Source organism: Colossoma macropomum, unplaced genomic scaffold (assembly GCF_904425465.1).
Source record: "Colossoma macropomum unplaced genomic scaffold, Colossoma_macropomum, whole genome shotgun sequence".
NCBI lineage: Eukaryota > Metazoa > Chordata > Actinopteri > Characiformes > Serrasalmidae > Colossoma > Colossoma macropomum.
Genome location: NW_023494789.1, coordinates 51,400,436 through 51,419,279, shown reverse-complemented (window position 1 = coordinate 51,419,279; position 18,844 = coordinate 51,400,436). Strand labels below are relative to the sequence as shown.

The following is an 18,844-nucleotide window of genomic DNA, read 5'->3' as shown; positions in this document are numbered from 1 at the left end:
CGCGATGCTTGCTAGATCACATTTAGCACATCAGACATTTCAACAGATAGCAGAGATCTGGAGAGCACGTACGCCTGCGCCTGACTGCTTCCATATGGCACTCGGATCCAAAACACAGCCTCACTCTTCACTCGATGCTGCTGACTTAGATGTATGAAGACGTATCGTCGCTCAGCCATGAGGTTTTTAGATGCTTGGAATTAAGATCTGCCTCAAATGTGACATTCAGCCTAATTAATGAACAATCTGAGAGAATATCGGAGAGCTGTGAGAAGAATAAAGGGAGTTTTTTCTGTTTAATTTACTCAGCTTTAGTAGTTTCTATGAGTAATAGCAAGCAGCACATATCTGCTGTGATATTTGTTTCAAGCTGTATATTTAAAGCATATTTTCATGCAAAATGTGATTATTAGAGCTTTGTCATTACTCCTCCATCAGCAAAGACTATGGCACCTTTTATGTGCTATAAAACAATCTGTACACATAACTCCAGGTAATATTAACCCTCATGTTAAACTCATCAGATTTCAAAGTGTCTTTTGCGTCACTTGAAACATGACAGTCTACGTTGATGTCAAATCCAGAGTGATGAAGTGCTGGGATTCAAGAAGAGCTCCAAAGATTCATGATCATGAAGAGAGTTCTAAAGAGTTTGGAGGGCAGATGATGCACCTCCATCTCTCCTGCATCCGCATTTGTAATCTGCATCACCAGCGTAGCTACGTGGTCACTGACGCCAACATTGTTACCACGGCAACACATGCTGATAGACTGCTGATGTCTGGACACACAAATCTGCAGACAGTTGTCTCAAAATATCTCATTTGAGAAATCCAGTTTGTCTGCAGTCTGAACATAGCCTTAGTGCTTCTGAAGGATTGCTGCTAGTGGTAAGCGACAAAAAATAGACTTGAAGCATTATTGCCACTCCCTTGCGTTTTACATGCCAGTGTTTAGAGGATCTGTGGCTAAAACACAGTGGAAACACTGCAGTTCTGTGCTGCAGACATCTCTATCTCCTGGTTATCTGGTTATTAGGCTGTGGATTATGTCTATATACCACACCGCTATGACAAAGGAGTAAACAGAACACAAAAAACAAGAACCAAAGAATCAAAACCATATTGTAGTCGATACCCAGTTTATTTAAATATGCCAGTGTCAGCTCTGATCTGATCCTTTAGATGTTTCCAGAAACAGCAAAAGTGCAGTGCAAACTGAATCCAGTGTGTGATAATGCAAAAAGCCTTTGCTTTGAGTACAAGGGTTCAAAAATAAAGATCTGAACATCCCTACCATCACCACAGGAGCTATTATTAACACACATGCAGTGGAACATGCTGTAGCTTTTAATTAGGGTTAACATGTTTATACACAGTATGTTTTGAATTAATGACCTTTTGTGTTTGTTCATGTGAATGATGAGAATATCAGCGCTGTAATGAAGAATTAGTCATTCAGAAGAGTCACCATAAAGAGTGAACAGCCGTCTCCATTACTGTTATCATCCACTGCCTTACTTTCCTTTATTATTTCTTTAGGCAATTTTTTTTTCATTGTCTTGTTTTTATTTCTGCACTACAGCTTGTTATAATCATCACACAGACACTTTGACAGTGTGATTGCAAACAAAGAAGCTCTCTGCACAAAAATACAATAATAATAAAAATAATAATAATAATAATACGAGACTTCAGCACTCTGGCAGAGTTGTGCGTGAACAGTCTGGTGTTGGGATCTGTCAGAGGCTGATGTGCGGCTTTCTTTTTTCCCGCCATCAATTCCCTTTTTTGAAAAAGCCGAGCTTTCAGCTCCTCAAACAGTTCTCCTCTGATTGGTATCGCGCACAGTTGTTTTCTTTTTCTCCAAAAAAACGCTGCTCTTTGAAAGACTGGAGTGTCTCCCACAGTGAATCAGTCGGGATATGACACCCTGAATCCGCTGGTTCGTCCCACTCAAAGACATCTTTACCGGCGGAGCCTGTGTCGTTTTGTCCGTGAAGTCTCTCTTTTGTTCCTGGATGGTGTGAATTATTGTTCTGTCACAGTAAATGGCGCAGTTTGGGTTTGGGAGCCGATGCAGGGATGACATTTCTCAGTCTGTGGCTGCTGTTATGTAGGACGTCTGAGTGAAAAAAGCCACCATTCCTGAATAAAAGAACCATCAGCACACAATGCCACCTACCAAAGCACCTCTTACTGCTCAGTGCAAAGCTTTACTACTTTTCTTCCAGTGTTGGGCTCAAGAATGCAAAACCAGTATGTTTTTGATTGTATTATATGCTTGCAAAGTTTATTTGCAAAACAAGGTGTAATTTGAATGTGTCAGGCATAACATTATGACCATCTCCTTATTTCTACGCTCATTGTCCATTTTATCAGCTCCACTTACTATATAGGGGCACTTTGTAGTTCTACAGTTACAGACTGTAGTCCATCTGTTTCTCTGATACTTTGTTAGCCCCCTTTTACCCTGTTCTTCAGTGGTCAGGACCCCCATGGACCCTCACAGAGCAGGTACTATTTGGGTGGTGGATCATTCTCAGCACTGCAGTAACACTGACGTGGTGGTGGTGTGTTAGTGTGTGTTGCGCTGGTCTGAGTGGATCAGACACAGCAGTGCTGCTGGAGTTTTTAAACACCTCAGTGTCACTGCTGGACTGAGAATAGTCCACCAACCAAAAACATCCAGCCAACAGTGTCCTGTGGGCAGCGTCCTGTGACCACTGATGAAGGACTAGAGGATGACCAACACAAACTGTGCAGCAGCAGATGAGCTATCGTCTCTGACTTTACATCTACAAGGTGGACCGACAAGGTAGGAGTGTCTAATAGAGTGGACAGTGAGTGGACACAGTGTTTAAAAACACTAACAAAGTATCAGAGAAACAGATGGACTACAGTCTGTAACTGTAGAACTACAAAGTGCACCTATATAGTAAGTGGAGCTGATAAAATGGACAATGGGCGTAGAAACAAGGAGGTGGTCATAATGTTATGCCTGATCGGTGTATATCACATTGTAACTAGCAAAGAGTTTGTGTCAAAAGAGCAGATTCTAAACTTTAAATCCATACCACACTTGTGTGTGTAAGTGGAAGAAGAAATATTTTATAGAGCTCTCAAGTCGTGTGGTGATTCTGTAGTCGGTGTCATATATAAGGAATATAAGGAATTCCATGATCTGAGCCAATTTTCTCTATGGGGAAAAATGAACGGCATGATAATTTCCACCCTTATGGTGCCCTGCAGTAAACTAAAATGTACCAAGCCTGATACATTTTGCTGTACATGCATTTCTATGGAGTTCATTTTGTGCCAAAAGTTTTAAATAAAAGAATAAAATCTACAAGCAAAGTATTACATATCAAAAATGACCAAAACATTTTGCAAATACAAACAATGAAATTTAAATCAAACTTAACTTTTCAAAAGGATTAGTACTCATTTTCACTCATTCTGACATAAATTTGTTACTCATTTTGCCAGTTTTTGCTTTATTTTGTTCTGTTTGCTGTTTTAGCTTCTTGAATTGCTCCTGAAATGACTGGATTCTAAATCATTTGGTCAACTGATTTAGAGTGACAGGTGGTAAATTATTTCTATTTGCAAAATATTTTGGACGTCTGCAGGAGTTTTAGTTTGCTTGTACTATGTGTGTAGCAGTATTTGTATTCTGAATTCTTAAACCTGTAATGCTGGTGCAAAAAAGTGTCTATTTCTGTTGTTTTATTTAAATATTTGCTCTACTAAAGCAGTTTCTCAGAGCTGTTGTGTTTATGTGATGTGTAAATAATGCACATCTAACAAAGCCACAAATCAGAGATTTTTAAAAGTTTTTATCACTGCTTTTTTGAATAACAAACAATAGGAATATGTCACGTCAGTAGTGTTTTATTGTGACTCTGATTAAACAAATCAATAATACACTCATACTGATCAGAGAAATCACAGTGCTTCCAGCAGTCAGCAAAGCCTCGTCTTTAATACAGTGATAGGAAATTCAGTGGCTGAGAGAAACCTCCACTTCTACATGCTAGACTTCATAAAATTATGAAAATGTATATGAAAGACATTTTAGTTTACCACAGTCTATGATGACAGTTATGATTTTCAAAAACAGAATTTATTTTACTGTATATATCTGATTAGACCTGGAGTCTATTATGATTTGATTTTGATTTATTGTTGAGTTTCTTTGTTAAAAGAAAAATCATCTTTTGCATTTTTGCCATATTTTTGTCATAGCTTGGTACCCAAATAGTAAGAGTGAGAACTTAAACTTGTGAGTAATTAATGTGAATAAAATATAAATGTATTTCATTACAAACTCACTATGCAATAAATGTGTAATTACATATTTATATTTGAACAGCATGACAGAACAAAACAACTCCGTTTTAGGGTTGGATATAAACATACACATTTAACTCTTAGAAGTTGAGTTATTACTTTTGTTTACTATACAATTCAAATGCATTTCATTACATACTATGTAATAAATGTGTAATTACATAATTATATTTCAATAATATGACAAAAACAGAAGTAATAACTCATCCTCTATTGGTGCTTAAGGCTTTGGTGCAACATTCAAGCAAGAACCAAGCAAGCAGGTATCACTGGTTCTCTGGTGTTCCTGGACGTGTTCTTGGTGGATTTTGTGGAGTTTTTCAGGCGGTGATTTGTTGTGTGGTTTGAGTGTCTTTGTTATCATGTTTTAGTGACTGTATTTGGTGTAATTTTAGGGTCTGGCGGAGGGACAAACTGCCCCATGGGAAACGGCCAAGAAAGACGAGAACCGCAACAAGAATCGCTATGGCAACATCATTGCTTGTGAGTACCGAAAAAACATGGAGAGCATGAAAACCTGCCAGTGTTGCTAATAATCATACAGTCTGGGACTGAACTGCTGTGCTAAACTGCCACTTATAGCATCACGTGTACATTAATGGCTTATTTCTTATGCTAATTTGTTCTGATCCATATCAGACACAGTCTAATAACACTGGGTCTTGTAGATGCTACAGTGTCTTAGGAACAAGACTAAGTAGAACCTGCTCTGACTGATGCTAATGGAAACCGTCCCCATTCACCACTGTACGAAATCAGTGGAGGACTGGAAGTTAGCGCTGATCTGGCTATAATTAAAGTAATATGTCATACTGAAAGGCTAATGTTGCTAATAATCATACAGTCTGGGAGTGAACAGTTAGCTTTATGTGAATGGGACCATGTTAATTGGTCCCTACTACCTTTCTCTTGTTATTAGCAGCATTAGCATTGTTTTCCTGTTCTTTAAAGACGTCCTGCAGTCGGTCTTTGGCTTGTGCAGGTTGATATGCTGTAGCGTGTAGGACTGTTACTGTAAGGCCTAGTAAGTAAACGTATTGCAAATCAATTCAATCAAATCAATTGTAAACCAGCTTAAACTCATCAAACCACAGCTGTGAGCACAAGGAAGACCACCACTTCAAAATAAGAGTTACCTTAAAGTCCACATATCTACTGAGATTCTAAAATTTATCTAAAAATTTATTTAATATACATTTTGTGGTGACTGCAGGGTTAAAATACAGACTGTTGTTTCCAGTTTCAGAGGACTTACATCTAAGTTTGGGTAACCATGTAGCAATTACATGCTTTTATAGACATTTCCCCCGAGTTTCAGACCTAAATAGGGATGAACGATGACATTAATCATATAGTGGTTGGTAAATAATTGTGTAAAGGAATTGGGTGGATGTTTAGACGTTTAGATTTGGCCAATTGTTCACACTAATATTTGATAATATGTTTATTACATTTGAGACAGGAAGAATGTTTGTGATGCTGAGTTTCTGCACTAAAATATCTGCATTTTATTCATTTTATTGCGTTTCACTGCCGTTGGAAGAAAATCTCCATTTTTTCCGTTTTTCAGTTTTTGACATAATTTGAAAATGCCTGTTGCTCTTTACATTGTCTGTGAATTTCATGAAGAATGGAGCAAAAGAAATGGCCCAAAATAACTCTGAAAAAACTCTGGTTCCATTGACTCACATTAAAAGTAAAGTATGTTTTTTCCCTCTCCTGTAAAGTTACGATTTTGGAGATACGAGGTTTTCTTCCGACAACAGCAGTTTGTAACTGTATCGTTACTCCTCTGTAACTAATCCAGGTGGATTTAGTTTCAATTTCTACATTTTATACATGTTTATGTATCAACATTGGCAGAAATGTACATGAAAATGATTGAATATTGGCATATTCGCATATCAGTGCATCCAGAGTCATACATGTGGAATAATCTTGACTGACCCAGTCAGTCACCCAAGCTGAAGCCCACTGAGCAGCCAATTCACTTAATAAAGATAATTTTATATGCAGGTCTGGAGGAACATCACCAGAGGAGATATAGTGACATATACGACTCTTCATGACAGTTTAAGATTACACTCATTATTATTTGAGAATATTAATACTAATTAATTCCTTCCTGAAATGATGTAATGGTGTATATGTATGTAAATGAATGTCATTTGCATAAATGTAGATGTATTTACCCTCAAATCAAGCTGGCTGCCTGTACAGTACAGAGCCAGACACTGTGCAGGTACATATGGATTGCACACCTGCTGCGTTAAAGACACAGAGAACCTAAATCTGTTTTCTGTCTAATTAGGTTAATCTTGCTCTTACAGGCAGACAGTAAACATGTAGTAAATAAACCCTTTGAATAATGTTCCAATGACCAATAAATGATCAATATACTCCACCATATTTCTTTCCTCTCTATGTAAACTGGGTCCTATTTTTTGGGTAGCACTTCCGTAAGGATTTCCCTGACCAATCACAAGGCTGTGTCTCTGGCTCCACCCACACAGAACAGTTTCAGAGTCAGAGAACCTTGGTGCACTAAAGCTAACCCAGAATAACCAAAGGCTAGCAAGCTAGACCACCTGTGTTCAGCAGCCTGACGCTCATTTATCCAACACCAATATTGTTCACTCATCTGTGCCTTCATTCAGGCATCGCTTCAAATCAAATCACGTTTATTGTCGCATCATATTTACACAGGTGAGTGAAAATCCTAGTTATGCAGCTCCCTTGTAGTACTTAAATACAAAAAATAAGAAAAGAAAATGCAGCAACAGCAACGATATATATAGCAAAACCTTGTATCTCCAAAATGGTAACTTTACAGGAGAAGAAAAAAACATGCTTTACTTTTAATGTAAGTCAATGGAACCAGACTTTTTTCCAAGTCATTTTCAGTCGTTTCTTTTGGTCCATTCACCATGAAATTTACACAAAATGTAAAGGGAAACAGGCATTTACAAATTATGTCAAAAACTGAAAACCATCAAATATAGAGATACAAGGTTTTGTTCCAACAACAGCGATATGACCGATATGACATTCATATGGAAATGACAGTCATTTACAAACATATACACCATTTCAGGGAGGAATTAATTGATATTAATATGCCCAAATAAAGATGAGTGTAATCTTAAATTATTCTGTCATGAAGAGTCGTATATGTCACTATATCTCCTCTGGTGAAGCTCCTCCAGACCTGCGTATATAATCATGTCTTTATTAAATGAACTGTCTGCTCAGTGGGCTTCAGCTTGGGTGACTGACTTGGCCAATCACAAATATTCCATGTACTAAGACGTGATTTCAAAGGGTTAATATAACACTAAAGTTTATAATCACACACTGCACAAAATGGTATCGTGTCAAGTAAAATTTACTTAAATATAATTAGCAAATCTAATATTTCTCCTGTTGAGATTCTTATAAGCTTATTTTATTATTATTTAAATCATTTCTAAACATTCTATTTATGTTAAGTAATTTTATTAAGTATAATTATCTCACTGTATTGCCAGATAATTTTGCTTGTTGTAAGAAATGAGCTTGAAACCAGCAAAACTATCTGTCAGTATAGTGAGATAATCATACTTAATAAAATACCTAAAACAAGTAAATAATGTCTAGAAATAAACTGAATAATCCTATAATGAGTGCACAAACATCTCAAACTGGGAAATATGGTATATAAATAGGCTAGATTTAAGTTAATTTCACTATTTTTGCAAACATTTGTAATATTTTCCTCCCTGGGACTTTAAGTATTTGCACTGTTATATGAAATTAGTAATATATTTGTCTTTGATTAGAAGCTCCGCTCCTGTTAGCAGCGCAGCTCTGTATGCAGCATCTCTGTTACACTGGAAGACATTGATGCCGTTATACTAAAGGTTTCACTGTAACTGCTGAGACATTCTTTAAAGCGAAAGTCTTTGAAATGAAACACTGGCCCCAAATGAAACAGCCTGTCATTGGCTGATAGCCGGCGGGTATTATGATGAATTTGCTATCGTTAAAGCCTCTTAATTACACACGCGGGTAATGAAAACTGTCCATCTTACTGTAAGGGGGTTCTAAAGTTCATTTTCATGTGGAAATGGAGAAATAATGTTTTTATTCCTCCGTGTAAGAGAGCTCTGTTCTCACTGCTGTGGGCCGCTAGCAGAGCTGACAGTGTGGTGGAAGGATTTCTCACTACTTGTGAATCTTTTCTGGGCTGCGTTTGTGACATCAGAGGGAAGAAAATACTAAAAATACTTAGAAATACTTAAAAATACTTACAAATACCAAAAGAACATGGTTGCAACAAAGAGGCTTACAAAATAACAAAGACCGTTCTTCAAAGTAATCGTTCTATTAAGACCCATGAGCTCTACAGAACCGTTTCATGCTTTATGGTTCTTTCCCCGGTGAAAAGGTTCTTCAGGTTGGTGGAGAATGTGTTTGATTCTATAAAGCACCAAAAAGGTTCTGCTATTGTGATGATGTCAAGCTTGTAACTAAAGCAGAACCCTTTTTGAAGCTATTTGTTTTACCATTTTACCATGAAAAGAACCGTATATGCATTAAATGATTAACAAAAGTATAAAATAAAAGCCCCACAAATTAAATAAAAGATAAAATAAAAGAATGAAACAAAATTCAAACTAAATGCTATAAGTAAAAGGTACAAAATAATAGTCACAAGAATGAAACAAAGTACAAAATAAAAGCCACAAGAATGAAATAAAGTACAAAATAAAAGTCACGAGAAAGAAACAAAGTACAATTAAAGCCACAAAGTACAAAATAAAAGTCACAAGAATGAAATAAAGTACAAAATAAAAGCCACAAGAATGAAATAAAGTACAAAATAAAAGCCACACGAATTAAATGAAGTACAAAATAAAAGCCACAATGATGAAATAAAGTTCACAATCAAAGCCAAACAAAAGAAACAAAGTATGAAACAAAAGCCACAAGAATGAAATGAAGTGCAAAATAAATCCACAAGAAAACTACAAGCATAAATATTACATTAACCCAAAAAACAGCAACAAAATACCTAATGCAACCAACAAATATCTGGCTGATATTCAGACACTCAGTTTTACTTTATGATTCCTGTTCCAGAGAGTCTCTTCCACAGGCGTCAGTACTCGACAAGCAGAAGTTCTACATTTTGTCTTTGATTAAAAAGCTCCCAGGTGGAAAGAGTTTCCAAAGCCACTGTTTCTGTGCTGGTCTTTAGGGAACAGTTACATGTTCTCTGTTCTTCTCCTGCACTGACACCGTCTAATCAAGCTGTAAAGTAACAGTGACGAGCCAGACAGCCCAGTTACTTTACTGAGGACATGTAAATAAACAGACGGAGGTGATTAATCAAGGTTATTAATTTCTAAGCACTGTCATTTATTTGGCGGAATTTTTGCTGATGTATTGAGGAGTGTGAGCGCAGCGTGAGTCAGGAACACACACAAGCGTAAACAGTGATGCATTCTTTGATTACCTCTGACAATTTATCGGAGAGAGCTAAGCGCTTTTCGATTAGACGCATCTGTCCCGTCATCGTCCTCCCGCAGAGCTGCGGAGCGGCCCGTGTCAGCCATAAATCCCCCCATATGGTCATCTATAATTCAACAGACAGCCCACCCAAAATAAACAGAGTAACTGACAAACATTTACATATCAGAGAGAGAGTGAGAGAAATGGAGGGTGAGAGCAGAAGAGAGAGACAGGGAGAGCAGGAGAGAAGGAGAGAGGGGATGAGAGAAGGAAGATGGGGAGAAGGAGAGAGAGAGGGAGGGGAGAGAGAATGGAGGAGAGAGAGAGGGGGAGAAAAGGAAAGAAGGGGGAGTGAGGTAGAGAGTGATAATGGAGGAGAGAGAGAGGGAATGAGGAGAGGAGAAAGAGAAGGAGAGGGAGGGGGAGAGAAGGAGAGAGAGGGAGGAAGGGAGGAGAGACAGAGAGAGAGATATAGAGAGAGAAGGAAAGAAAGCTGGGAGAGTGAGAGAGAAGGGAGATAGAGAGAGAGGGAAAAGAGAAGGAAGAGAATGGGAAAATAAAGGAGAGAGGGAGACAGTGAGAGAGAGACAGAGAGAAAGAGGGGAGAGAGATAGAGAGAGGGATAGAAAGAAAAAGAGATAGGGGAGGAAGAGAGAGAGAGAGAGACAGAAGGAGAGGAAGGAAAGTGTCTCAGGCGCGACTCTTCTACTCTCACTAACTACCCAAAACAAATCTCCCTCTGTTCTTCACAGCCTGTCGTTCCTCATACTTTGCCTAGAACGTTCCCTCGTTAATTCATTTTGTAATTAGGCAAATGTGGAGCGGAGTCAGTCTGTTCTCCCTGTCAGGAGCGAGAGAGAGTGAGAGAGCGAGATAGAGAAAGAGAGAGAGAGAGAGAGAGAGAGAGAAAGAGTGAGAGAGAGAGAAAGAGAGACAGAGAGAGAGAGAGAGATTAATTGGCTCAGGAATGAGTTTAAATTGGCTGAGTTTAACATACTGGAAAAAAAAAAATGTATTTATGTTGTGTATTAGCCCCTCCCCCCCCATATAAATATACAGTAATTGTGCATTAACCTCTTAACTTTCACCCCTTTTTCCCAAGTTTTTACTTACAAAAACATAAAGAGTAATCAGAGTAACAGAGTCTAGAACAGAGGAGTTTATTATCTCCTGACTCTCTGATCTCTAAACTGATCTCTGTCTATTCCTCTAGGTTTGTTAGCCTTTACACACACAACAGAGCCACAGCACAACCTGTATCTGGAGGGTTTGTTAGCGTTTGATCATTCAGTGCTGATTTGCTGATGTTGCAAATGAGACAATCATAACTGTTGTGAATAATGGATCATAAAACGTGTGATGATTTGATGCATATAAATGATTTTTAAAACTCAGACATGAATGATGGAAGTCAGCTGTTACCAGTGTTGGGCAGAATACTTTAAAAAGTAGTGATGGCTGTAAACTATATACACTGTACCAAATGTATTCAGTAACATTTTCCATTACAATACCTAAAAAGTAACATATTCAGAATACATTTAGAATGCATGTACATGTGGGAGCACGTGGGGAAAACTCTGCATATTTATTTATTATTTCAGTAACACTGAGATTACTAACTGATCACACTAGTAGCTAACAAAAAGGCAAAGAGAGAGATTTAAGACGAACATGGAGAATTTGGAGATGAATTGACTTGAATTTGCATTTCTAATCACTCCAGCTGGTTTCCCGATACGTTTAATCTGCAACGCAAAACGGTCAAACACTAAAGTCTCGAAGCTGAAGTCGCTTCTCATTCAAATTTTCCTGCTGGAGATGTGAGAAAAGCAGCTGTAGCTGAGCTGAAGCTTAAAGCAGAGCAAAGTAAGGCTGCGTTTTTATTTCTATTATATTTTTAGCTTCTACTAGAGCATCAGCACATCCTGAGACATATTTACAGCCAAGATGGTAATATGGACATAAAATGCTGTGGCTCCAAAGGTGGTTAGATTTTTGATGAAATGACAAAATGGCTTTTCTTAACATTTGGGTTGCCAACATCATAAACAACACACACAAATTTGACCAGGGGTGCCCAAACCTTTGCGTAGGACTGTTTCCCTACTAATAGTAATAGAACTGTGCTGATAACAGGCTGGACGCTGAACAGAAAGTTGAGCTGACCGGTTCAACAGCTCTAAACAGATTGCAGCAGCTGAGAAACCAGTTCCAGAAACACCAAAGCAGACAGATTATCTGTGTTTTTATCCTGGATTGTCGTCTGCGCCAGGTATCGCTGCAGCTCCAGTATTGATTTTGCAGGGCGTCGGCCATGAATCCTTATGGGATTGCGTGCCACGTATGCAGCTGTTTGCAAACCTCTCAGCTGAGTAACACCAGCTTTCACGGCGCACGACATCCTAACAGCCTCTCTGGCCTTCGCTGACGCGGGGCAGGTTTCAAACGCATGACGCAATTTTCCTTCAAGTGATACCAACAGTGCTTGATCACAGAGGGATACGGAGCGGATCCCACGGGGAAATCAATACACTCCGCTCCATTCTGCTACCTGCCACTCACCGCGCCGCATTAGCATCGTTAGCTCTGTGCACGTGAGGCCACAGTGAGCAAGCTAAGGCGTTCGAATCCGGCCTGTTCGTCTTCATTAGCCGGAGTTTGAAGGTGAGCTTTTGAAGTGCGTCTCCTTCTTTCAAGTATGTGCGTGTTTGTACGAGCAGCCTCTCTCTGCAGATTCCTCAAACTCTGACTGACATTAATTCCCTTCACGTAGCATCAGAATCTTCTGAGGTTCCACTGAAGTCAAAAATAAAAAAATAGAAGCTTCCTCTGATGTGTTGACCAAAGCATGATGATTAGCATTCAGGCTGCGTCCTCAGTACCTGGTGTTTGCTTCTTTTGTTATTAGGAGTTTTGTCATAACACTCTGAAATAGGAATTAGCATTAAACACATCTCAGGAAAAGTTCTGTATCTTTATCGTAGGTAACACTTTATTTGGATGCTCCACTGTAGGTGCTTTGTGAATGTTCAGACTGTCTTTAAGTAACATTCAACTAAATATCTATTAACTGTAACTGAACTTCAAGTTCAGTATGAAAGATTTTATTAAATCTAACCCTAAACCTAAACCTAACCCTCACCTTAACCTCAAGGCAAAACCTACACCTACTCCTAACCCTGACCATAACCACAATGTTGTTGATAATCAACTGAACATCACCAGAAAGTTTGTTAGTGATTTAGGTATCTGAAGAGCATCTATAGGGGACCATCCGAAATAAAGTGTGACCTTCTCGTCCCTCCTTTTGTTGAGTAAATGAATGCAATATTTCATTAATCATATGGATCCAGTGCTTGTTTAACTTGAATGTCAAAACTTAATGCAAAAAGAATGAGAAAAACTTGCAGTATGTTTAGCATTAGCTAGATGAATAAATGAATGAATGAATGAATGAATGGATCAATCAATCAGTCAAACTTTATTTTGACTTGGAAGTACACTGAGGTCATTTACAATGTAGCTAAGCAAATTACAGAGGGATTAAAAAAAATAAATTAAATTTATCAACTAAAATAAATTAAAATCAGACAGACAAGAATATTTATACATATAAAAAATAAAATTAAATAAATAATAATAATAAGAAGAAGATGATGAAGAAGAGAAGAAAATCACACATAGGAAACATAAAATATCAATAAAATATATAATAAAACACATTAAAGTTAAGTTAAAAAAAAAAAACAACTTAGATAATATTTTTTTTACAATGTTTTACTTCCTATATGGACCCAGTACTAATTACTTCAGTGGTGAAGCACAACTATTATAGTTTGGCCTCCATTTCGAACCATAAATGTCAAAACGTGATGCAAAACAACACAAAAACTTGTAGTATGTTAGCACTAGCAAGATCAATCAATCAATCAATCAATCAATCAATCAATCAGTCAGTTAGTCAGCCTTTGTTTTGACTCAGAAGTACATTGAGGGTGACCCTCATTTACAACATAATTTGTAAAACAGTGAATGAATGAATGAATGAATAAATACATTAATAAATAAATAACAGCTAAAATAGGAAATGGGCATAAAATATTAATAAAATATAGAATAAAAACACGAAGTATAGTGATTCTGTTAAATAAAAGTGACCTAAAAGTTATAGAAATCTATGTTTGGCACTAAGAAAGTATTAGTCCTTCTCTACTGGCCTAGAAGGCCCAGAGGGTTACCAGCTGGTTACCTATGGAATTGTTTATCTCCACTAATCTGAAATTCTGACTCCTGCCAGAAAACAAAAGCTTGCTGTGGTAAGAGCGTTTATGTTGCCAGTATCAATTACAGTGCAGTCTGAATTGCTCTTGCAGTCAAATGATGAGTCGTAATAGCGTATAATTCCATTTGAATTATGGGTTATGATATGTTTTTAATTTCTACTTTGGTTATTGATCATCAGGTTACATATCTTTCTCTGTCACTGAGCTGCAATCAAGTTGAAAACCTCTTTAAGAATGTTTTTTCCTTCTCCTACAAAGTTCCCGTTTGGGTTTTGTTATGACAGCAACAATATGCTACTCGAAACAATATTTTGATAGAACCCACATGTTGCTGTAGACTGAATTAGATCATACGATCCATATGATTAGCAGAATGTAATTAATGTATCTCTATTTCTTTTTTTACTTTTCTGCATCATTTGAGCAGCTGTTCTTTGCATTATCTGAACATTTCATGATGGATGGTCCAGTAGTGATGCTAGAAAATTGCTTGGAATAAAGTCTTTTTACATTGACTCACATTGAAAGTACAGAGTGTTTTCGCCTTTTTCTCTAAAGTTACTATTTTGAAGATTGTTTTCTTTGGACAGCAGTGATAGTCGATAGCAGGTCCCTCTTACACCACAGAACCGGTTCTAAGACCTTTAGTCACTTTGTTGACCTTACCGCAAATGAACTCTCAGGGATTAATCCCATTCAGATTAGAGCGACACTCATCCAGACGCACTTTCAGCCGCTCCGAAGACCCGCTCTGCTCCTCTCAGGTACTCTTTGGGGACAAAATGTCTAATCTCCGAGCGGATGGAACGGGATTAAACTGGATTAACTCCCAGAATGCTTCTCTCTCATGCCGCAAACAGTACGAGGCAGCACTTGGCGAGTCTGACAGCACCTTTTCCCGCCAAGCCGGGATTTAATAAGCTATTTAGGTGTAAAACGCGTGGCGAGTCGCTGACAGTGTGGTGTAACTGTTTATTAGGACAGTAAGAAGGCCATGGGCTTTGGAGCAGTGATTAATAGGCTTGTGAGATAGCAGGGACGGTTCTTCGAGAGACAGAGAGAGAAAGAGAGAGAGAGAGAGAGAGAGAGAGAGAGAGAGAGAGAGAGAGACAGCCATTGGCTGAGCTGTGAAAGAGCACGTTTCCTTTTTAAAAAGGCTTCATGGCTGAGTGTGTCTTCTTTACTGTGAAGTTAACATTTTATAATAGCGTTATTTTAAGGAATCGAGGTGCTGAATGCCATTAGAAACACTTGGTTTAACATTCTGGCTTGTAAAACAGACACTCACTGCCACTGGCACTCTCTGGATCTGTCCACAGTGTTGCTTTGTCCATCTGTCCAACCATTCTAGGGCTGCCATGGTTATTTATATTAGTATCTGAGGAGTCTATTGATTATTTTTAACAATTAACAATTTTTTTAAAAAGGCTAATCAATAAAAAATAGACTTAACTGAACAGTAATGACCCATGGAGAGCCTTTCAAAGACAAATGTCATGCAAATATTTTATTGGCAAAGGACAAAAAAGGAAGCTTTTAAAAAAGTCATTAAAAATGTAATGTGTGGTTAAAATCAAGACCAAGATTTAGGACACATTTGGCCTAAAACTAAAGTGAAAACATACTAAAATTATTACAATATGTAGCTACATAATGGCCCATGAAATTCTGCATATGATGCTATATGCCCCTGCTGTTGGAACAAAACCTCATATTTCCAAAATGGTAACTTTAAAGCAGAAGGAAAAAACATACTTTACTTTTAATGTAAGTCAATTTTTGGGCCGTTTGTTTTGGTCCATTCATCATGAAATTTACACACAATGTAAAGGACACCACTTTCAAATTATGTCAAAAACTGAAAAACCGAATTGGTTTTATATTGTTATAAACATTCATTCCAGTCTTTTAAATGCCTCCATATCACTCATCAACCACTCCACCTACTCCTTCAGCACCATTTCATTCCCTCCCCACTGGAACCCAGCGTGGCCAGAGAAGTCCTTAAGGGCCACTGCAAACCTCATTTAAATGATGCAGGCCCTGATTAAGATCCAATCAGCTGAATGAGGAGTATTCAGATAGCAGAAACACTGAGGTGTTTGTGCTGAAGCGAGTTGTATCTGCTGTATCTACTCTGCTGTATCTGCCCTGCTGTATCTGCCCTGCTGTATCTGCCCTGCTGTATCTGCCCTGCTGTATCAGCCCTATTGTATCTCCTTTTGATCTCCTCACTGTTCTCCTCAGTTTAGATCAGGGTGACAGACTGAAGCCCTGCAGGACCTCAGCAGCTCATTGTACTGTTGCCCTATCCTCGACTCCAGCACTCCCAGTTTAATTCATTAGTTCATTTCCACAGTCATATCACAATGGAACTGCCTCAGTTTAATGCCATCTGATGACGGCAGCTGCTTTTTATATTGTGTGAGTGATTTATGATGAATGCACCAACAGAAAGATCCGAATTGATTTGGAATAAAATCTCGTTACATTAAAAGTATTTTTTCTTTCGTTTGTATATATATATATATATTATATATATATATAACAAAACTTTTAATGTAAGTCTAATCACAGTTGTGTGTTTATATATATATATTGCTGTCTAAAAAAATACATATCTCCAAATTGGTGTGTAAGGCCAACATAGGTCAAGGGGGAAAAATGGTCTTAAAAATAAAAGCATATAACAGTGTTATTAACATATTAGCTTTGACGACCCTAATTTAAGACCTTTATAAGCTGGAACTGGAGCTGTAAAATGCTTTGCTAAGTTGATCTGAAGATGAGGACAGTTAGAATTGACTGCAATCAATCCAGTAATTAAGAGTGCACTTTTTAATCAAAAATTAAATTCTGAGCTGTTTCTTAGAGTAAAAACAAACATTTTTTGTTGTTGTTGTCTGTCTTCCACTACTCTGCAAAGATAAATTTGTGTATTTTCAAATATACACTGTAAAAAAAATGAGAAGTTGACTCAACTTAAAATGATATAGTAACTGATTACATGGCTCCCAGCTACTGTTTCTAGCTCTGCATCTCAGTGAGAAAAACAAAACTGAATGTGTTTTTTTACTCAGTTTCCCCACTAGCTGGTGCTCCTTCTATCACACAGTCCCATCTGGCATAATTTCCTCAGGGCCTTCCAGATATGGACAGCTATAGTGCTGCTGGGATTCAAACTCACAACCTCCTGATGTCGGGATGAATTATTAGACTGCTGCACCACATGAAACTATGACATGCTTTAAAGTTAAAACAACTCCAGCTGTATTATCACTAAACGACGACTCCAATTTAAATTTAACAGGGAAACAAAGGAAGATGTGGCTCGCTGGTTTAACATCGCTAAAAAAAATCACTGCACAGAGGCGGCTCCACCCACATCATCTAAGTGTACGACATTGGCTATTTCAGCTGCATGACATAGTTATGTTGGAACTGGCCACAGCCAGGATTAATAAAGTTAGCACATCTACTCTTTAGACATGGAAACAGATTTGTTGTGATGTGATGAAAAGATTGGATCGTACAGGCTTATCTTATATTGTTTTATTTTTTCCCTTCAGTTCTGTAATGTTGTGATAAAGTGCGGCTTGATTAACAGGAAACAAATAAAAAAATGATCACAAAAAAAATATAATGGTATTAATAAATAAATGTCATTACCACCAAAAAAAATGTGTTCCTGGGTGGTGCAGTGGACTAAGCCGTCACCTCAACAGGTGGATGTAAAGAGGAAAAATGTCCAGCAGGACTGTGTGATGGAAAGAGTCCTGGCTAGTGGGGAAGATGAGTGTAAAAAACGAGTTTATTTTATTTACCATAACTAAAACGCAGAACTAAAAAAATAAAATAACTTTCGACTCAACTAAAGTTTGAGTTGTGTGAACTCTTGTGTCCTCAAGTTGTCAACTCAAGAAAAGCCATATTATTAGTTACTATAACATTTTGTGTTGAGCTGACCTCTCTCTGACCTCTCATTTTTAACCGTGAAATCATAAATCATACCAAAAAATCTACTTGAATTGACTTTTGAGCTTTGATATTGTTACTGAATTGAAGCAGAGATCAGAGGTTTACACCTCTGACTGGAGCAGATGAGTCAGAGCAGCAGAGTAAGTCTTAAACCGTGGAGCTCTGCAGCGCTGCAGTCTGATGCATGCGTCTTCAGACGGACGCTGTAAAGCCTTAGATGGAGAGGTAAAAGCCGTCATGTGGCTTTTGCAGGTTCTAATGGGGGAGGACTGAAAGAACAAGGCCTTCAGCGCTGTAGTCTGGTCAGCTCTGTCCAATTAAAGGCTATTTTCTTGGCCTTCGCTATAGGGAGGACCTCTGCTGTGCACTTTACAGTGACAGCTGACTCGGGAGGTGTCTAATTACTCATGTCTTTCTTTCATTTCCTCTTCCCTCTGCTTCTTTCACTCACTCCTCCCTTCCGGAGTTCCCAGGTCAGGAGTAGATCACGTGTGAGCAGAGAGAGAGAGAGAGAGAGACGGAGGGTGATGCAAAGAGGCGTCTCAAACAAAGACCAGTGTTGGTGTTTTGAAGAGGAAAAATAACAGAGAGAGAGAGAGAGAGAGAGAGAGACATAGACAGAGCAGAGAGATTGCAGGGTTGTACCGCCAGACAGCATAAGACCGTTTCCAGCTGACGTCTCTCGACACCACATTTGCATTCTCGCCGTGATCAAAGCCCACCACCACCCGCATA

The 18,844-nt window shown here is 38.2% G+C and overlaps 1 protein-coding gene across 1 annotated transcript in view; it reads left to right on the top strand.

Annotated features, from left to right (window-relative positions):
• Positions 1-18,844, top strand: part of ptprt (protein tyrosine phosphatase receptor type T) — a 464,808-nt gene that overhangs the window by 377,287 nt on the left and 68,677 nt on the right. Inside the window, exon 20 of the mRNA XM_036571590.1 lies at positions 4,748-4,835. Within this exon, the coding sequence (XP_036427483.1) occupies positions 4,748-4,835 (88 nt within the window). The remainder of the gene's footprint in view (positions 1-4,747; positions 4,836-18,844) is intronic.